Source organism: Berghia stephanieae, chromosome 6, assembly GCF_034508935.2.
Source record: "Berghia stephanieae isolate SIO BIC M18660-M18661 chromosome 6, UCSD_Bste_1.3, whole genome shotgun sequence".
NCBI classification, from domain to species: domain Eukaryota; kingdom Metazoa; phylum Mollusca; class Gastropoda; order Nudibranchia; family Aeolidiidae; genus Berghia; species Berghia stephanieae.
Window position 1 is genome coordinate 42,625,159 of NC_088365.1, and position 22,436 is coordinate 42,647,594.

Below are 22,436 nucleotides of genomic sequence, written 5' to 3' on the forward strand. Positions count from 1 at the left end.
CTAAAAAGCCAGATCAACCACCAAATATTTCATACACCCTCTCTTACATTCCAAGATTTTTCTTCAACAGAGAGGAGGTAAGAAATATTTAGACATTGATCTGGTTTTTAGTAATGTATTTATGCTTTTATTGTTTTTTGTTGTTGATTGAAAAAGGGTTTTGAGCCCGAAACATTCTGTGGATGGTATTTTTTTCCTTTTTTGAAGCTGTTAAATTCATTTTTGTTTATTACTTTTTACAGTCCACAGCTTCTAGCAGCTTAGTATCACTATAGGAAAGGTTAATGAACTGTTGTCAGAAATTTAAGAAATCTTTGTCAGTCACAATTACGAACCTATTCATTTCTTTGAAATGTTATGTCCCACAGTTAAAATCATTTCTCTAAAGTTAAGTGATATGATGTGGCAGAATAAGGTACACCTCTGTGTGTGTTTGTGTGAGTATATGTGCATGCATGCATGTGTTTGTGTGTTTGTGTGTGTGTGTGTGTGTGTGTGTGTGTGTGTGTGTGTGTGTGTGTGTGTGGGTGTGGGTGAATGTGCATTGCACGCATATGGGTGTACGCATGAGAATATATGCATGTTAGTTGATAGTTAAAATTTCTCGTAGCAATCTTTATAATATACAGTTCATTACCTTGAATGGAGACTTGTTGATGTGTTCGTCTGCGAAAGTCACGTTGATGATGTAGTTGCCTGGCTTGCTCGGTGTGTATACACACTCATAAAGACCCTCCTCATTGGGAACCTTCTTGATGGCACATTTTTCCTCAATACCTCCTAAGATCAAAGCAAAACTTGTGATTGACAATTCATCTTTTACCAATAACTTTACGTGTCTGTTTGATGTTTTGTTAATAGGTTTATTTGTCCTTCCTCTATTGCAAACACCATCACAGCATTAACAATGCACACATAATGACTATTAAAGAAAAATTAATGTATTCCTCATTCTTGTCGTTCAACATAATAGTTATGGTCTTTCAGAACCATAATATCCATGGAGCAGGAGTTTATTCCCATTTCTGTAAAACTGACGGACAGAAACCATTGGTTGCCAGGCATCATTAAGACAGTTAGCTATAGTTCATTTCAAAACTCATGAGGGAAAAATACAAATAGGTATTAAAGGAGGAATGTGGGGGACAAGCTTCTCAAGATCATTTCTATAATTTTGACACAAACTTAAGCATACTGAATATATTTTGAATCTCTTTGAGCATTTTGTTGTGACTGAAAGTTATTGTATTCAAGTATCGTAACTTGTAACAACATATTTGACCCCATCTGTTCAACGTAACATGAAACTCTAAATTCCATATTTGCAGTCCATCAGAACCAGAAAGCCACAGAGCTGGAATTTTTCCAGGTTACTGTAACACTGAATAGAATGGCACAATCACTTACTTCAATTTGTATATAATACTGGTCTACTGCAAAATCATTTCTGCCAGGTATAACAGACCCAGTTGATCAAATATACAGTAACTAACCTTGACTGAACCATAGGTTAATACAAATCTCTCTGCTTGTTACTGGAATCCTATACCAACAAACCTATAAAACATCCTGAACTCCATATTAGTCAACCTTTTAATAGCAGGAAATTCCCTTCATCTTGGATTGCCATTGCCAAGAGTTATGCAATAATACAACAGGCATCTCTATGGTAACTCACCAGGTCCAAAGATCTGCACTTTGACCTCTCCATCTCCAGCACCCTTAGTGTGTACGTAGAAGACAGCTCTGTCCTTGACCCTGACTCCTCTTGGCTGAATACCTCTGCCTGTTGCGTAGCAAGCCTTGGCATTGGAAGCTGTGAAAAGATGAGTAACGGAATGACGTACCAAATTGTATTACAATCTGCTTTCACATGTTGACCAAACATCAGATTACACTGAAAAATTCATTCAGGAATTTTTTTTTTCAAAAATCTTAATTCTGATTCTAAAAAATATATCAATATTTATATCATGCCACAGCTTGAAATCATCAAGCTCAGGGTGTAATCAATGAAATAAAAGTAAAATCTGAATGAATGTCAGATATTAATTTTCAAACAAAATCAAATAGTGATAGTGACAGCTTTTGTTACGCAAGTCTTTGATTTTGGTTTGTTTCAGATGATCTTTGCAAAGAGCATTCCACATTATCTTTAAATAAATAATTTGTCTGCTTGTATATTCGTGAAAACATATTTCAACACTTGCTGTCCAGTGTGACCGATTGTGAATCAATTTTAAAGTCAAAATTGGTTAATGGTGTTATCAATGTTAAACTCTTTGATTGAGTTACTTGGAAATCTACCCAAAAGTGAGAGAGCATGCAAAAAAGTAATAGCTTATACTTTAATCTACACCAAGAGACATCAAAGCATTGTGACTTTGACAACACAACATAAATATTCTAAACTGAAGTAACATCGTGTGTCTCAGAAATCAGACAGTCAAGACTATTTAACTAATGATATGAAATTGTTGTAGGCCCAAATCATTTTGGTTCACTATAAATATCAGTTTCAGTTAATTTTAACAGGAAAAGTAAATTACAGGTTAATGAAGCCGCGTTAAACCAAAATTCTAGAGAGTTCTATTTCAGTTTATGCACATCCTATCACAATCAAAGAGCAATCAGGACATCTTGCACTTTCAAGAGTAATTAAATTATTTATAAACCTCGTCTTCATATGACAAGATTATAATTTGTACTAGAATTGTATCCAGTTGCCGTTGCAAACACTAAATGGTATATTTGAACTGATTATGACATCTAAGCCTTGAAAATCACAGTTCTTTACATTTGTCCTATATAAAATTATATGAAATTCTCTTCAGTTTAGAGATTTTATTTTTTAAATGACATTTGAAATAACAATTATTCTCAGTTTTATACAATTGATTTGCTCCAGCTACTTTCTATATGATCAGTTTTCTTTGTACAGTCCACTCCGGATAATCGCAACTCGGTTAATCGCAACTATTGGTTAATCGCAACATCTCCCAAGAAATGGAATTAATTCTACAAAAGGTATCGAGTTCGACTACCCGCCGCATTGTGTGGCCTTGAGCAAGTCACGTAGCCTTAGCTCACTTTGCGGTGCTGCACTGCGGCTGATGCCTGGGTTATTCCAGTCTTCCGTTGGAATAGACCCTAGAGACAAATTTCCCCTTAGGGATGAATAAAGGGAATTATTATTATAAAAGTCACTGGTAAATTGCAACAAACTTTGGTTAATCGCAACTAATTTTCGCCCTCAAAAAATTGTAAATTCAATAAATCAATCAAACAAAATATGGTTAAATTTCATCATGGATGAAATCATGACAGATTGAAGAATAGAGAGTGAGCAGGATTTAATGCTACATAGTTGTCACCACTCTATTAGAGGCAAAAGAGGGCGGGGCTTTGCAGAATGGGTTTGCGATGGCATAGTCTTGACTACAGGTAATGACAGTTGTAAGGAGAGACTAAGCTATATCCTTTGTTTTTGGGATTGACAACTGTGCATTGTGACCAACGAGTTTGGTGAGAGCTTAATATCTCTCATCACGGCTAATCTATTTGACTCTCACAATTATTAAGAATAAACGAGTGAAAGTTTATCCAATCTGAATAGATGTCGGATTGCATCATAGTTGCTTTTGGTTGACAAATCTGTACAGGGCTGCCAAATGGTTTTTGTTTCAATGAAATTGCTCAGTCTGTGGTGGACTAAGAACAACAAATGGTATAAGTTTACCATATATAAATAAAATGTTGCAATAGTGGACAGGAAATTCAACTTCGGTTAATCGCAAAATTTTCACTGATCCCAATGTGTTGCGATTATCTGGAGTGGACTGTATTATCAAAAATCATAGAGAAACAAAATTATGTAATTTTGGTCGTATTATGAGAACAGCCAAAATAAGGGACAGTGCTTTTATGATTTTGAACACGAGACATCAAGGAAATAGAGCTTCTCAAATCTAAATTTAAAAATATATATGATAATTTGGTTACTTCCTAAAATCCAAAGCATCTTTTAAAAAAATATAAGCATCAATATTAATGCCATAACTAAAAGTTAATATGAAGAATTTGTTACATTGAAGAAATCCAATATTAAGTAGTACAACCCAACACAATTTAATCACTAAAAATAAGAAATAGATAGTTGTCTAACACTGATGAATCATAATGAAGTGGTAACCATGCTAAGACACATGACACATGTTATAGTTCAAATCCAGTTAATGCTGTGATGATAGCAAACTCATTGGAAACGCTTTAATATCTAGTTCTCTTCATCGCACAGTATGCTCCGAGGTATACCTCAACTTTTGCTAGCACGTACATCTATTATCATGAGGAGTGATTATCGATATCTCATGTTACAAATCTATCTTCGAATTGTGTTTTCTATATTAAGTAATGAACAAAATGAATATAACATTTGAAAAATAAAAAAATACCACACATGACACATTTCTGGCTCAAAACCCTTCTTCAGAAAATAACAAAAACAATAAAAACAGTAATGTGTCACTTAAAAACTGGAAAGACAGCAGCGAAATATTCATCTGTCCATTTTTTTAAAGAGATGTTTTAATGCTTTTATTGTTTTGCTTATTGGTTGAAGAAGGGTTTTGACTTTTTCAAAGCTGTTATAGTAATTTCTGTTCATTTATTTTTAAAGGCAATAGCTTCTAGCCACTTAGTATCACATTGACTTGATCTCTATATTACAAAGTTTAAAATTCAATTTCCATTTTAAATGTAAAAAGTTCAGTACTAAACTTGATGACAGGTCCTTTTGAGTAAAGGAAAATTGGATTTTAAAAATATTTTATCAATCTAGAGGAAACGTTTGAAAAAATTAATTTTTTAATAAGGATGGAAAATCGAGTGACAATGAAGTAAATTATTACTTTTATTATAATTGAAGGAACAGAATCTTTGCGAACTTCACTATATGATTCATGTATTAAAAGCAGATTCTTTCTGACATAATTTTTAATCAAAGAAATTCGTTGCCACATTGTGCACATAGAATCAACAGTGTTAGACTAATTTTGTTATCAGCCCAGCCACATTTTAGAGACTGTGCTGAGAATATTTATATTTAGTAGTAGATTATTAGGTCAAAGCTTTTGTTTGTATTAGAAAAATTCATAATCTGCTACAAAAGATTAGAAGAAGAATATTTAAGATGAATAAGAAGTAAAGGAATATGGTAATTAAAAATTCAACATCTTCATGCAGTTAACGATGAAGTGAAAATTGGAATTATAAGATAGAATAGAAAATTTAGATGGAGATTATTTTTTAAAAATTGAATATAAAAAACTAAAGTCGTTGATACTAAATGTAAAAATAAAAATAAAAAACAGAAAGAAAGAAAGAAAGAAAGAAAGAAAGAAAGAAAGAAAGAAAGAAAGAAAGAAAGAAAGAAAGAAAGAAAGAAAGAGAGAGAGAGAGAGAGAGAGAGAGAGAGAGAGAGAGAGAGAGAGGGAGAGGGAGGGGGGAGCAATTATAAAATTAAATTAATTTATAAAAATTGAATGCATATCAAGTTTTTCCAAGTTATTAAATTTTGATGAAATATTGTCAATTTTATATGTCGATTGAAAGTAAATGCAGATTATTACTGACGAATGTAAGACTTGAGGAATAGGAAAGATAGATGCAAGGACACAATAATATCTCGTAGTTGAATGAAACGAAATATGATTCAACAGTTAACATGCTTTTCATTAATTTAAGGGTAACAGGGGGTGGAGGAAGGTGTGAAATGATTACATCTGAGACACAATGTTAGAAAGTCAGGCATATCAGTTTTTAGGATGGAATTTATGAATGCAAAATCAACATACCAGGATCTGTTGGTACAAAAAAAAAAAACAAAAAAAAAACAAAAAAAAAAACAAAAAAAAAACAAAAAAACAAACAAACAAAAAAAAGTGGAGTAATAAAACATTATTCTTTGATTATTTTCTGCACAGGGCAGCGTGCATATGTTCAATTAACTCTATGACTATTGCAAGCAAATATTTCTCTGCCAGTGCAAGTTATCAAAATTTGATCAAGCAAAATCTTGAGTATTAGAATCTGTACTGCCTTCCATGAAGTAAAACTAAAAATTACGATTGGAAAGTTTGCTACAGTCATAGAGTTAATGTCACCATCAATAAACAACACGTACAACAACAATCTATTTCAAGATAAATAAGTTATGGCAACACGATCGTCTTATGTTAAATAAAGGCTTGACTGGTGACCATTGGAAGATATTAACCTATTACAGGCAAGGTTTGATTTCACACTCATCCCAATAAATCTGGCAATATTCACCAAAAGAACAGATAAAGCTGTGATGTTATTGCGATCTTGGTGAAAACTGTTGGGTCTTTAATTATAACCAAACAATCAAAAAGGGAAATTAAGTGTCCCTACTAATGGGTTGAATAGTGACAACAGATGGAAGATGTAACCGAGACATACGAGCAAGAATAACTCAAGCCAAACAGGCCTTCATGGACCTGGGAAACATTTTGAAAAACAAACAGATGTCGTTCGGGATTAGATTCCGAGTCTTGAAGTGCTACGTGTGGCCAATCTTGTTATACGGATGCGAAAGCTGGACTACAAATGCAGAAACACAAAAGAACATTGAAGCTTTTGAAATGTGGTGCTTGAGAAGGATGCAGAGAATATCGTATACTGCACACAAAACGAACGAAGAAGTGCTAAAACAAACATACCAACAAAGGAAACTAATGCCCTTAATAGTGGATCGACAACTATCCTTTTTCGGACACATAGTAAGGAAAGATAAGAATGAATACCTGGCAAGTTGTGGAAAAATACCGGTAAACGCGCCCGGGGAGACAAAGAAAAACACTCATAGACCAACTGAAGGGCTTCACCAACCTAACAATCCAAGAGCTGTTTGAAAAAGCAAGAGACAAGGAGGAATGGAGAGAGATAATTCATGCAGTATCCGAAGCCTGGACCAGGCATGGAACCTAGAAGAAGAAGAAGAACTAACGGGTTATAGATCATTCATCAAAAAAGATGATATGACATCGAGCTGAAGGACAGGTTATTAAGAAAGAAAACCTGAGGCAGTATTCATCATGTAAAAAAGACAGCTCCATCAGCTAGATCTAAAAATGAACTAGAAGCCGTCGGCAATGTTTTGACCGCATCTACAGATGTGTTGTCTTGTCTTTAGCACCTTTCCAGCCCTTCACTCAATGGTCAGTTTACTATTTTCTATGTGACATGTAAAGTGACAAACAAGAGGGAAAAAAAGGTGAGTTAGACCAAACATATGCCTTTAAAAGCAACTCTGGTGAGATGTGAGTGCAAAATGGGAATATCAGTGAGAGGAATGGCCCATGACCAAACGCGACAGGCGGTGTTGAATAGCATGTGACAACACAAAGGTTGAATGGGCTAGTTTCACTATTGTGTTTGATATTAAAACAATGGCACAATGGATGGATAGATGAATGGATGGATAAATAGATACTTACTCTTGACTGTTTTAATTGATTGATGAATGGTAAAAATATTGAATGAATGAATGAATGAATGAGCGAACGAGAATGAGGAATAAATATAAACATAAATAATAAGGTGGGATAAAACAAAAGAAAAGAAAATGATCATCATCGAACAAGGTGTAAGGATTCTTTTGTTACTATTACTGTTTCTAATGAAATAGGAACATAATTTTTAATCATTCTGAATGAAATAAATTCTATGATTAATATTGCAGTCACAGTCTGAATGAAATAAATTCTATGATTAATATTGCAGTCACAGTTAATTGGAGCAAAAAATGTAACTTAAATCTATCTCTACAAATTATGCATTCAAAACTAATCTTTGTTACTTGTTGAGCCACTATTTCTAAAGTAAAAGAAAAATAATACGATAAAATTAAATCAAATTGCATTATTAGTACAAGATGAAAACCTTAGCATGCGGTAAGACATAATATTCAACTTAACAATATTTATAATATCAATATGATAACCTTGCCAATTCAATTAATTTTTTTTTTAAATCTTTGTGGAAAATTTAAAAAACATAAGTGTCAAGAAAAGCCTGCCTTACCATTTAATCTAATACCAATGAAATAATTATATAAAAGACAGAAGATATCTCATGGCCAGTGCTTTTATTTTTACACTCTGCAACAATTTTACAAGAAAAACATCCATTAGGAAACGTTCTCCTAATCTTTATCATTGCAACTATCTGTGTTTAAAACAAAATTTGAATCTTCAAATATATCCAGTCCAAAAATAATTAAAGATTATATATCCTCATATCACAAGTACACTTGTAATATTCTTTTTATTCGAAAAGCAGTTTTGCAAACTGAAAAATTATTAGAGCTTGCCTCATCAAAAAAAGAAGGATGTGTTCTTTTTAAAAATTGATGAAAAGCCACACCACAAGTTGTCTTTTATATATTTAAAAAAAAAAAGGAGGAATGAAAAAGAATATGGAAGGACCACACAAATAATTGTATTTTCCCAATTATAAGCAACATTTTAAAAAACATTGGACTCGAATGGGTAAAAATTATAATTGTGACAACTTGTTTCAATAATATCAATCCCAGCTTGATTGATCAAGGCACGATAACCTCACAGTAACCAATATCTCAGATATCTAGAACAAACAGAGATATCTATATTGTCACAGCCTCATGACAAAATTACATTTCTCAAGTGATGTGCACTGTGTGAAATGGAAATTTGGTAACCTATGTCTTGCTGGGGGGGGGAAATGAAATACTATGATGTGCATAGACCTAGAAAACATTGAGGTGGAGTGCATTATAGAAGTGCCTACTTATTACAAATTTCAAACGTTTCAATAAGAACCTACCAGCGGCCACATCAACGCCATATGGAGATCCTGGGATCTGCTGCCCATTGAAGAACACGTTGATGGAGTGAAGACCTGCTTCAATGGCTGTGTACTCCACAAGGTATTGGCCCTCCTTGCCTGGGACAGTGCTGATGGCTGCTTTCACCTTGTCTCTATGGCCGTGTGGGTCAAGAACAGCAACATCAACAGTACCTTTGCCTGCATCTTATTGAGACATAGTGAGATAAAATACTGATTAAAGTAAAAGAAAAGAATAATTTCTTTTTGTTTGTTTGTTTTTTTTTAAGGGGAGGGGAGGGGGGCACTTTCTAACATAGATGAAATTTCATGTCTTTATTCAAAAGAAAAAAGGATGTAGTTTTAGATGAAAAAAATTAAAAATGAAAATATGTAACACTTAAAATGCATTCTTACCACTCAATTGACTACTAGCCCCTCACTGAGCACTTTCCTAAGTCCTTACATAGGAGCGAGTTTGGGTAGGTCAAACCAAATCCATACATACCCCAATCTGTACACTTTAGAGTGTGATAAAACTTTTTCACTCGAATTAAAGTTTTTATAATCAGAAGATCTTGAAATTCAAATAAATATTAACGTTCATATCACTCATTATGAACTGTGATTTGAAATATTGTCATAAATAAAGCTAACCGATCGTGTGGGAATTTCCTTTATACCAAGTTGAAACCAAGTAATCTACCACGATTTGTCAAACAATCTTTTATATCGATTCCGTAATAATATTTTCATCTATCACTCATGAACAGTTTTGATTTTAGTGATAAGCAGAGATGTTAAATTTGTCATTTGTGCAGCTATGTGGTCTAGTGATATGATGCTCGCTTTCGGATCGGAAGGTCCTGGGTTCGAGCCTCACTCAGCGCATAGTTGAGTCCTTGGAAAAGGCTATTTACTCACATTCTCTCACCATACACACGTGTAAAATGAATAACTGGCCGTTAACAGAGTTGACTTTGTCGGAAAAAATTTGTAATATCGCCTTACAGGTGTCATGTGTCGTTCTACATGTTATGTGTTGCTGTTGGTCAGGCACCCTTTGTAAAGCGCTTTGAACAGAGGAGGGTTTAGTTAAACCAATTTGCAGTTCGAGCTGTTTGAATTTGAGGTATAGAAAAAGCGTAAGGATTTGCGGTGATCTACACTACCTATATAATTACTGCATGAAAAAAAAAAAAATCAAACATAACATATTCAAAAAAGGTTAGCTCACAGTGATTTAAGGGCTCTATTGATATTTAAAGTCATTTCTAATATACAGACCGCCTGAGCAGCAAAATTCGCCTATTCTGGCCCTTGCTTTGTGTTCTAGGGCAAGGCCCATTATAGATATTACCCCTCTCAAATCAGGGTTGAAAAGGCACTTAAGTCTGTGGCAAACATTGTAACAACGCTGGTAAAAAAAGAAAAATAGAAAAAAGAAAGGATGCCAAACAGACAACTTGTACAAATTTTGTGTCGAAATCTAATTGCTTAGAGTGTGCCCTGAGAGGAAATGGTGCATTATGGCGAACAGAGTTTGATGAAATAGTGGATGTGTGAAACATAAATCATGTTTCTTTTCAAATTGATTTGTCAGGTCATTCTGATAATTCATGACTATCTTTAAATCATTTTATATACCTTTGGTAAAGACCTCAAAGTATGTCTTCTTGGTGGCAACCACTCCTTTCTTCTCCAGACCAGGACCAGCTGCAGTCACCTTGGTGGGGTCACCAGAAGCTCCCTCAACCTTGACACAGAATGGAGATTTGGGGATTTCCTTCCCGCTGAACTTGATGATCACCTGTTAAAAAGGTAGTTATAATAAAAGTATCAGAATGGGAAGTGTGAGAAGAAATAATGCTGTGACTGTTTGAAATGAAAAAAGGGAGATTTATATAGCGCAATATCCACTTGATGAGCTAAAAGTACTTTAATAGGAGTCCTAAGCCAATCGGTCTTCCAGATCCCCAGCTACCCATTAGCTTCTTGGCAGACAGGACATTCTTTTACTTGTGAGAGTGCTATTCCAGCTGAGCTATTGGGACCTGAGCCGAGTAACACAAAATGTAAGATGAGAATGATGCCTGTAAAACGCTAATACAAGGGTAGACTGAAAAGTCTTTACGTGACTCTTGTATTTTCAAACCTAAAATAGATACGAAATTGACAAAGGTATCAAAACAAAGCTCAGTTTATGTCATTTATTGTTTAAAATTTCAACATATTCACCATTCCCATCCACACAGAGCCACCAATGATACATCTGTTATTGCACTGCGTCGAAGAGGAATTAACGTGGTAAACTTTTATCATCAAGACACCTCTGCTAGGACCTCACCATCACTGCCAAAATTTTCACCCTTGAGGCGTCTCTTAAGTCTTAAGAAAAGGAAAAGTTCACTTGGAGCTAAATCAGAATTATAAGGGAGATGTTCTACAACTTCAAGAAAACATCCTCTTTCAATGTGATCATGTGTTTATGCGAGCATTCTCGATATCCAATGGGCGCCTACCTTTCTGTAGCCCATGAGTTCTCGAACGAAATGTCAAACTCTTCCCTATAAAATTCCAAACCTTTGTGAAATGTCAAGATTGTTTTATCCAGTGATTAGCTCGATTAAGGTTGACAATTTCAAATGATAGAATACCCATGAGTTATAATAAACTTGTTTCAGCCGTTTATGATTGTTTACAGTTGCACATCTCTCTGCAGTAAAGAACTTGGTCACAGCACACTGTTTATTGCATAAGTTTTGTGTGTGGTTTCTTCGTCCAACATGTTGGAGTAGGGGTTCTTTCAAATAAGATAAATTGAAATCAAGAAATAGCAGCTAAATAAATTTAGTGACCTAAAAGAAGAATAAATTACACACAATTTAATGTATAGTTTATACTGTTGAGTTCAATACAATTAATAGGCGTCAGACTTTTCAGACAAGCTTAGTTCAACAACTGCTTGCAGCAGGCTGATCGGGGTCAAACATCAGAATAATTAAAACAAAATTGTATATTTCTTCATATTTATTCTCGTTAAAAAGGTTTAGGGTTTCAGTTTAACGCCCAGCTGCAAGAGGGCTTTATGTGTCAGAACAATCAAAGTCTAAAGCCTCAATTACATTTAAAATAAAAATTAAATATATTTTTTTTAATCTCGTAGTCTCCACAGGGTATGAACTGAGATTCAAGATCTCCATTTTGAAGTCTAACTGCGATAGAACTTCTGGTGTCAGAGCCATGAGAGAGAGAGAGAGAGAGAGAGAGAGAGAGAGAGAGAGAGAGAGAGAGAGAGAGAGAGAGAGAGATGGGGAGAGAGAGTGTGTATGTGTAGAAACTTCTGGTGTCAGAGCCATGAGAGAGAGAGAGATAGAGAGGGAGAATAAAAAGAAGAAAAAAACAGTTGAGATTTTATATATAGCGTACAACACCACTACAAGCAATATGTGCTTAAAGTTAAAGAATCGTTCCCCTTGTTAATTTAGTTGTTATCGCTCTCAAATCTGTTTTCGGAAATAATCAAATGAGACTTGTCATTGTTACTGCTCTCTTGGCGAATAAGTTTAGTCTCTGACAACCCCCTACTTGTAGACGGTTAAAACTAAGCCATGCATTACTTACCCTGTATTCACCCTCCATAGTGGGAACATAGACACAAGAGTAAGTCAAGTTACGATCGTTGTTGAAAGTCTGCTCACACTGCAGGTTGGATCAGCATGGGGGGGAAAAAATACAAATACATCTATTATTTTAAAAATATTAAATTGTAAATAATGGTTTCACTTTTAATTGCAGGCAATGAAGTACTAAATTCATCATTTTGCATGGATTTTGGAAATACAGAATCATAATATCATAAACACTGGTAAAGCTAAAATGCTATTTTTAAAAGGTGCACTGGCATACATGTCTCAATAGTTATGAAAAAAGAAAAAGAAAATAAATAAAATGTATTACGATATGACATAGCAAATAACAAATATAAAAGGGAATTATAATAATGTATAAATGGAATTGTATTACAGTATACGAAAAGTTTCAGAAATTTCAGTTAAGGACACAACCAATGGATTTGGACTTTTTTATTTTTATTTTATGATTGTTGCTGCTGCTGATGATGATGATAATGATAATGATGATGATGATGATGATGATGATGATGATGATGATGTTTCATTCTTGTTTGCGTATTTGTTTTCGGTTTGTTTCGATGAGGGAGGGTTGTTTTATTTTATTTTCTATTTGGGTGGGAGTGGGGGAACTGTTCAGAATTCGTGTCGTGACAACTTACAGGTTCCTGTTTTCCTTTGGGGTTAATGACAATGACTTCCAAGCTTCCTTTCCCAGCACTGTAGGTCTCCACTGTGAATCTAGCCGGAGCGCCCACCTGGTTGCCGGTGGCGTTGAGACCAGGCCCGTAGGCACGGACACGGGATGGGTTGAGGCGTGGTCTGAGGGGTGCCCCAGGTTTGAGCTTGGCGTTGGGGTACTGCGACAGGTAGGTCATCATGGACAGCTCGTCCACCTTGGGGTTGGTCATGTCGGTGGGGTTGATGAGCTGGATGGAGATGAATGGGAAGTGGTGGATGACTAGATAGATTATAATATATTTTTCAAGCGGATGAAAATTAAGTGTTAAGAGGTAAGAAGAGGGGAGGGGGGGGGGGGGGGATAGACAGATAATAAAGAGACACGCTGATAATGAAGAGACATGCAGACACGGAGACTGGTGGATTGACAGACGGACAAACAAATGTCACAGAATGAGAGCTGTTTTATCAAGGTGACCTTTAATGCAATTTAGAGTGTATTTTGAGTATCAGCGAGCACTGTGCAAGACAGTGGTCTTTTATGAAACCATCACTTTCATCAGGAAGTGCTAAGACAGGAAAGGAGGTGATAGTGATAACACAATTACGTGCCCTACACACTAAACGACATGTGATGTCATGGCGTGTGGTTCGTGTCCCCCCCCCCCCCCCCCCATCCCTCTCTATCGATTGGACAGGTACATTATGGAAGTAAAACAGCAAATGTCCAGTGACCGGACATCATCCCTGCCTTGTACTTGGTCATGACGTAGCCGGTCACTGCGACCACGACATCATGTCAGTGAGGACGAATGCCTGCAGGACACACCATTGAACACATCGGCGGTGGACAATTTTGCTTTTTTAAAAGACTTTAACTGTTAAAAATGATTGTTCGCTTGTTGTTTGTCTGTTTGTTTTATTATTTTAATTTATTTCGTTTTGTTTTTATTTTTTTTCTTTTGATTTTATTCTTGTTGTTCGTTTTTTTAACGCATACACACCACGAGAGATCCATTCTAACTTTACTATAAGTGATAACGTGTTTATGTGATGTGAATTATGGAGTGTGCTGCGAAAGGTATCGAGTAACGGCTCTAGATTACGTCATATTATATTATTTGTGTATAATCTTTTGTTGAAAATAGTTTTTAAATAAAAAGGTTTCATGAATAAAACTGGCAATGACGCCCACTCATAAATCGAAGACGGCATTGATACTTGTCCCGTAATACAGTCGAAGAAGGTATTAGGAACGTCGATTTATCGGGACAGCCGCTTAATTGAAACGATATGTCTGTGACATATTTTTTTCTATAAAAATTTTACTGGTTAATCGGAAAGCGAAGCATGTCGAATTAGGACCATTTTTGAGCTTCAGCAAATGCTATAAGAATGTCTTTCCAAGTAATCAGAAACATGAATAGTCTCAATCCAGTGGAGGCCACAAGCAGAATCGGTTAATTGGAACGCCGCTTAATTGGAACGAATTTTGGCAACGAAGCTGTTACAATTAAGCGACTTGTACTATATTTGCACATTCCATCTATTTTATACTTTGATCAGCGAAGTGTGAAAAGAATACGGAAGGAAACAGAGCTCTACGTCGTCCTCTCTCTCTCTCTCTCTCTCTCTCTCTCTCTCTCTCTCTCTCTCTCTCTCTCATCTCTCTTTCTCTTCGTTTTGCTACCTCTTTCTTTCTTTCTCCTCCCTCTGCAAATGAATGCAATATTATACCAACATTTCTCTCTCTTTTTAAAAAGTTTGTCTTCATTGATTAAAGAGGGGCGCCTAATATACAAAATATGAAGGAATTGAAAGGAAGGATAACAGGGAAACTCAGTATTAATTCATCTTTTACACGCACACAGGTCCACATTTTTTCAAACAAGGAATGCATCTTGTAGAAACAAAAAAGTAATAAGGCAATCCTTTCTACATGTAGATCGTTTTGTGAGATTATCGTTTATATTGTTTTCCATTCATTTCCATTTATTTCTGACTGTGTTGGTTCTAGGTCGACGTGTGCTTGCTCGTACACTGCCATACACATTTCATCACTACACACTTACCAGGGATACGTCAAACATTGAAAATCATAGAAGTGAAACTCAGGTGTTTGTCTATTTCTCGGAAGGGAGGAGATGAAGAGAGAGAGAGAGAGAGAGAGAGAGAGAGAGAGAGAGAGAGAGAGAGAGAGAGAGAGATGGGAAAGAGGAGAAAGATGAGAGAGAGAGAGGCGGGGAGGGGGAGATGGAAGAGAGGAACAACAACAAAAAAAGAGGAGAGTAGGATGTGTGTGTGTGTGTGTGTGTGTGTGTGTGTGTGTGTGTGTGTAAGAGAGAATCACTGTATCTCCGATATCAACAAGAACGGAGAGCTTGAAAATATTTCTGTTAGGCTATAATCAACATTGCTATTCGGAACTGTCGGGTGTTTGCCTATTGCGGGGTTGATATTTTTGTATGTATACTCCCCCCCCCCCCCCCACACACACACACACAAACAAACAAACACACACACACACACACACACACACACACACACACACACACACAAGCATACGTTTTCTCCTAAAACCGTGGTGTCAGCGATTTTTGTCAGCGATTTCATGAGCAAATTGATAGAGATCATTCCATTGTTATTGGTATTGTCCTTTTGACGCCGTCATCACACCACCTATTAGATTAGTGCCAACAAATACTTGTTTATCGTCTGCCTGAAAATAAGAAGTGTCTTTTGGCGCAAAATGTATGATGTCGACAACGACAACGACGACGACGATGAAGATGATGATGTGTGTGTACAGAGAGAGAGAGAGAGAGAGAGAGAGAGAGAGAGAGAGAGAGAGAGAGAGAGAACCCGACTCTCGTCTGCCACCTAAGAATGTTTGAAAGATTTTCTCAAAGTGTCTAAAAATATGGCCAAAGTTGATACTTTGTCCACATATTACTTAAAGAAGCCATTCCCGCTATATTTTGCGTGTACCAGGCATTTTCCCCCATGTTTTAAAAAAAAGCTTAGATAAAATAACGGGTGCTGGATTATTTCTATTATTCTTTGCTTTACTTAATGTTGATGTTTTTGTGGTGGAAGCATCAGGGAAACTTTTTTGGCACTGTCTTGTGTACCGGCATTTAGTTCGATTCTGTTGCATGAAAGTTTAAAAAAAAAATATTTTTCTGCGAGATTTGTTTGGTTTTGTTTTTATTATAATTACTCTTTCACCGCCGCAAAATGGCAAAATAGCTCGATCGCTGCCAATTTTTGTTTTTTGAAAACCAACCTGGATTTGGGGAGAAGAGTTGATGTTCGAATGATGTGCACGTTGTTATCGTAACGAAAACTGTTAAGGGTAGATATCTAACACATTTACGTCATAACATAGGCATTCTATCTGCTGTAATAAATGTGATCTATGAGGTTCTCTGTAATTTTACACATTTATCACATTAATGTACATCACGTGATCGATATAAAACTGAAAAATTGAGGATCAGGCACTGGTACAAGATAAATATTTAGAAAGTGGTGTTTTAAGCAACACTTTTTCAGGTTATCACGTGATCGATAATTATTTTAGAAATATACACTGCATGAGTGATGTTTTTTTTTTTGTTTTTTTTTTTTTCAAATCACGTATTCGTTATTCGGAGATTATCCCATTCTATGTACTGGTATGGGATTTCAGAGCCATTCCACTATTCTTATAACTTATGCTTAATTTTCTATTTTTTAAAAATTTCTATTGACCCTCGGGGTCAACATTTTCACATTTTTATACATAAAACATCCCAATTAAACCATGAAAATAGTGTTGTTCTATCTTCCATAGCAAAAGAAAAAAGTAGATAGGTTGAGATTCAGGGTCTGTCTTACAATTATTCTAAAGGCTGAATTGCTGATTACCTTTCAACACTGTTTCCAAATGGCATTTTTCTGCTATTCATTCGTTCACATCTCGATATTCTCTGGTTCCAATCACTGACTTGATGGTCTTGCAAGAATGTTAACGACTTGGCACCATTGGCCAAGGTATTATTGTGGGGTTTTGTCCATGTACATTTTGTAGTTGGAACAATTATATACCGAACGTAGTACGTGTACCATCAAAGTTAACATAATACGGCCACTGCAAACGGTCGGTTGTATTGCTTGAATAAGACAATAGTCTTTTGCAAATCTTATCCAGACCCAGTTTTTGTTTGGGCGAAAATCTCTTTGTAAACTGGGTAGAATCTCCGATTATAATTGGTCGGGATTTAGAGTATGTCTCGGCTTAAATTGTTAAAGGCGGTTTAGTTAGAGGAAATTAAACCAATCCGAGACCAAGACAAGATGTGTAGTGTTATGGATTACTTAAGCTTTGATGATTAAAACTTGTTGCTACTTGCTACAGACCGCTGAAGCAAGCCACCTTTCTTTCACCTTTCAGAATGACGACCTATAATTGAAAAAAATCCAGAAAAAAACAAACAAAAAAAAAAAACAACAACAACAACAAAAAACACAAAACAAAACAAAGAACAAACAAAAAAAGACAAAAAAATAAATAAATTTAAAAAAAAATTTTAAAAAATAAAAGAAAAGAAAAAAGTAAAGCCTACTCCAGATCGTTACTTTATATTTCTGGTCACCCTCGTCGAACGCTCTTGTGTTATTTACTTTATTTTGAGAAGTTTAAGGCATTTTCGACACCATAAGGCCATGTCGGTTGTTTGTCTTGGTTAGAGAAGTAGCTTGTGTCAGTGTTCACGGCAAATGTCAATAGATGCAAACAAATAAAGAAATTAATAAATTAATGAATAAAAATAAATAAATATAAGTAAATAAATAAAGGAAACATAATAACCCATTCACACCACAAATCCTACATAACATTCATAAATCTACATAAACGCTCACGACCATCCATCAACACACTCTCCATCTATTTACACATTATAGTTATAGACATAATATATCTATCACACAACATGAGCATCGTAATGATATTATGTATAGATATCGAAATATTCAAACTCACGTTTCAAAACCCCTTCCCCACCCCCTACACACCTCTCCTTCCCCTCCTCCAACACACAGAAACCTAGTCTGCAAATTCCACCTGTCGCCTCACACAATCACGTTTTACCGTGTATTGGCAAGAGACCACATTATAGTATTCATCACCTTCATATTACGAAACACTTAAACAAACGCAGGAAATCAACATTAATTAACGACCCAAAGCGGACATTGGCGCCCTTTGACAGCAATACTAAATTATTCCCATTATTTATTATCTGGTTATAATTAATTGCAGACATGACCATTTCGCCAAGAGCAGAGAGCAGTAACCTTTGATGAAAACGGTAAAATGGAGTAAAGTTGGAATAAAATCGAGAGCTTTGGGGCCTGCCTGAAGCCTGGAATCGTGAAAATACCAACGAAAAAGTGAAAATAGAACGGTTTGGATGGGGAACAGTACAGACAATTCTGCTGTACTTTGGAAAAACACCCAAAGACCACCCCCCCCCCCCCACACACACACACACACACACACACGTCGCCTGTTAGGAGAAGATTGCCGAATGATCACAGCCAGTAATGGGGCTAAACTGTGTGGTCTCATTAATTAAGATCGAAGAGAAGCAAGAGAACAGCGGATATTGGGAGATAGAAAAGGCAGCACAATTGACCGTAGGCATTTCACACCATGTCAAATCATACTGAACAAAACGTTGAGTTCTACCCCTATCCAGCATCAAAATGCATGCCCCCATTTCGATCAATACAACGATCAAAATATATGTAGCAATTAAAACCATCACATAGTCATCGTTCGCTGTATCATTTATAGTATTATTTCCCATGAATCATAAAGACTAAAAATAAACTGAAAAAAAAAAAGAAAAAAGAATGCAGGTAGAAGAGACAGGCTGTATGGAAACCGCCAACAAAGCTTACTAATTCATGGCGATTAAATTCTACAATACCGGACTTGTTGCAATATAATTTTACTATTCAACGTCAGCAATATTCAACACAACACACATTATGCAATAGATCATAGTCAAAGCACAATACTGTGAATCGGTTTGAGCAAATTATTTTAATTCATTCAGTTGGTTGTTGTACCTTTATTATAGATATAGCAGTACTAATTCTCACTATATTTTAACACGATTTATCAAGTCACGTCAAAAGAACTGAAGTGAAATCGAACTTAAAAGATTTACATCATATTTATCATTTTGAAAACACACACACACACACACACAAAAGTACACACACAAACACACACACTCACACACACTCATACACTTTTATAATGGGGTGGAGGGGAGATGGCCGAGTTGTTAAATACCCAGATGACTCGGTTCGAGCCTCGTTTTGTTTTGTTCATTTTCTTATTTTGTTTTGTTTTGTGTGTTTGGTTTGGTTTGTTTATTTTTTGATTATTTTTTGTTTGTTTGTTTGTTTGTTTGGGTTTTAAACCTTAATTTCATGAAATGCCATAAAGACAAATTTTCCAATGGGATCATCTTACGGTATTTGATTTATTTAATTTTCTAATTTCTAAACTGAGTTATATGAGATTGTCATTGTTTTTTTTTAACGACTTTCGCTTCATGACCACGGTTTTCTTTGTTGTGATCCGATAACGAATCTAACTAGTACACTGAGACTGATAACACATTTTGAACTTCTACTTTGCCATTCTTTGAACGGGAAGAAACGACAAAGATTTTATCCAATCTATCCGATTATCCATATAAATCTAATCTCGATTGCTTGGGCCATATGATTAAAAAGCAAAACAAAAAAATTTTTATTTAAAATTCAACTTTTATCTCTGCATCAGTGATATAAACATTATTCAATTATCTAACTCTAAATTCCACTACACAGTCAACTTTGGGCGACAGGTGTTTGACGCTACAATATGTATAATACTGTGTTGTAAAGTAAGTACATAAAAGGAGTCCTTTAGAGACACCATTAGGTCCATGGAGCCAGAGTTTATCCCGGTTTATCCCAGCCTGAAACGGACCATAGCATTTACTTGCTATCATTTGGATGCGACGATAGTCCATCAAAAAATACCAACCGACCCAGCTATCCGATCAAAGGGGGTTGGAAAAAAATCTCGGCTTCACCGGAAACGATATCGGTCCCTTTGCGTGTGAAGCAAATGCTTTACCAACTGAGCTATCGGGGCCTATATAATGAGTAAATAACAATCAATAATATGCAAATTATTATGAATATCATCCCCGTTCATCATATGATATCTATACAATTTATTACTGACGAAGTAGTCCGTGACGGGATTATGACATGACCCACATATCACAAGGACATCATTGGTTTTACATTCTTTAGCATTAACACGAAGGCATGATTTCGGTCGACAGATAGATAATAAAGTTTATATCTAGTAAGCGAGCTTTAACCAGATCAGAGGGGCTGGCAACATTTTAAGTTATATATATATATATATATATATATATATATATATATATATATATATATATATATATATATTGAGCTTTTATATAGCCCAATATCCACTACACGTGCTCAACGCGCTTTACAAGGGGACCCTTGCCAACAGCAACAATTAACATGTAGGACGGGTCATCACGCCTGTTAGGCGATGTTGCAATTTTTTCTCGAATTTTTTCGAGAGAACGCTGTAGGCGGCCAGGAACTCATTTTACACGTGAGTGCGGTGAGAGGACTCAACTATGCGCCGAGCGAGGCTCGAACCCAGGACATTCCGATCCGAAAGCGAGTGTCATACCATTAGACCACATAGCCGCACAAAAAACGATTGCTGTTCAACTGTGCATAGAGATAGATAGCTATATTTGGCACAACAAAATAAATAGATAAATGTGAAAATTTGAATAAAACATTACCCCGGATTCCGAATGCTAAATACCAAATGCAAATGAAACCAAATCACCCATTTCATAAAATATACCGCATCTAAGGTGTCCTTTTAGGATTATCGATATCTAATATCTTCCATTTAATGTCACTTCCCACGGTCAAGTAAACTTACACCATGGTAGAATGACTATGAATGGGTAACGTGACCTACTCAAAGACAAAGAAACCGGGGCCAAAGTTTTGTGATCATTGCCACCGATCCGGTCATTGATCACTCTCAAAATGGCTTGATTTTGTTGCAAGAAGAGACATTATATCGCCGAGTCATTAAGCCTACATGCCGATGGTAGTTCAGCTACGTCAAGTCTGTAAAGACTTTTAGCATACCCCATGCGTCCTATTACAATAAATCGCTGCATCTTGTCAAAACAAGTCAGCAGGTAATATATCCTAAATCAGAACAGGCCACTTGAAATCCCAAATGGAATCGGCAAAGGTACAAATAATAATATCGAGTACAGGTATGCCGGTATTGTGCAGATAACTGGGATTTATGGTAAAAACAAAGGGATTTTGTAATTGATATGTCTGAGATTCCGGGACTTGCAAAGAAAATAAGAGAAAAAAACATACATGCCATGACCATTAGATATCTTTATTTAGGAGATGTCGATGGCGAGTCGAAGTCATAGTTCGTCCACAATGTTGATAAAGGAGAAACCTATAACGTCCATAGTTTTGTCTTTGTTCATTATACTGAATGTTACATTCCACTTACTCATCGTTTTCTACTCTTTCCAGGTTCAAACAATAAGTGCAAACGTGCACATATCATTAAAAGTATGTGTTGTTAAAAAAACAGACGTCTCGGATTCCGTTGTCAACACTGCAAACAATATTATAACACAATATGAAATCATTTTTAGACGAGACAACCTGCCACCGACCTCAATGGCTTGCATGGAAATGGCAAGAAAACAAAACACGCCTGCTGAGTTATACGACTGATTTGACTGACATCCTAAATATGTGCATTTTACCATTCATACTTTCAATTTCATATTTTGATAGCGTTTGAATGATTTGATTTCTACCTTTTAATTATTCTGGGGTGGGATTATATTCTGATGAAAACACTATATGTTAAATTTGATGGTTATTTTACATATATATATATATATATATATATATATATATATATATATATATATATATATATATATATATATATATATATATATATATATAGGCTACATACTCAGCAAATATTCATGCATTTTGAAAATTAAAATGTAATATATTAAGTTTTTGTTTTTGAGCATAAAAAGCCAAAATCAAGTCTGCCAATGTGTT

The 22,436-nt window shown here is 35.5% G+C and overlaps 1 protein-coding gene across 5 annotated transcripts in view; it reads right to left on the reverse strand.

Annotated features, from left to right (window-relative positions):
• The window catches only part of LOC144975048 (filamin-A-like), a 138,444-nt gene that overhangs the window by 58,917 nt on the left and 57,091 nt on the right, over positions 1-22,436 (reverse strand). For all 5 annotated transcript variants that reach the window (XM_078918726.1, XM_078918725.1, XM_078918724.1 and 2 more), the window contains exons 5-10: positions 13,184-13,450; positions 12,514-12,591; positions 10,537-10,699; positions 8,890-9,096; positions 1,679-1,816; positions 638-780 (exon numbers count right to left, since the gene is read on the reverse strand). In XM_078918726.1, the coding sequence (XP_078774852.1) occupies positions 638-780; positions 1,679-1,816; positions 8,890-9,096; positions 10,537-10,699; positions 12,514-12,591; positions 13,184-13,450 (996 nt within the window). The remainder of the gene's footprint in view (positions 1-637; positions 781-1,678; positions 1,817-8,889; positions 9,097-10,536; positions 10,700-12,513; positions 12,592-13,183; positions 13,451-22,436) is intronic.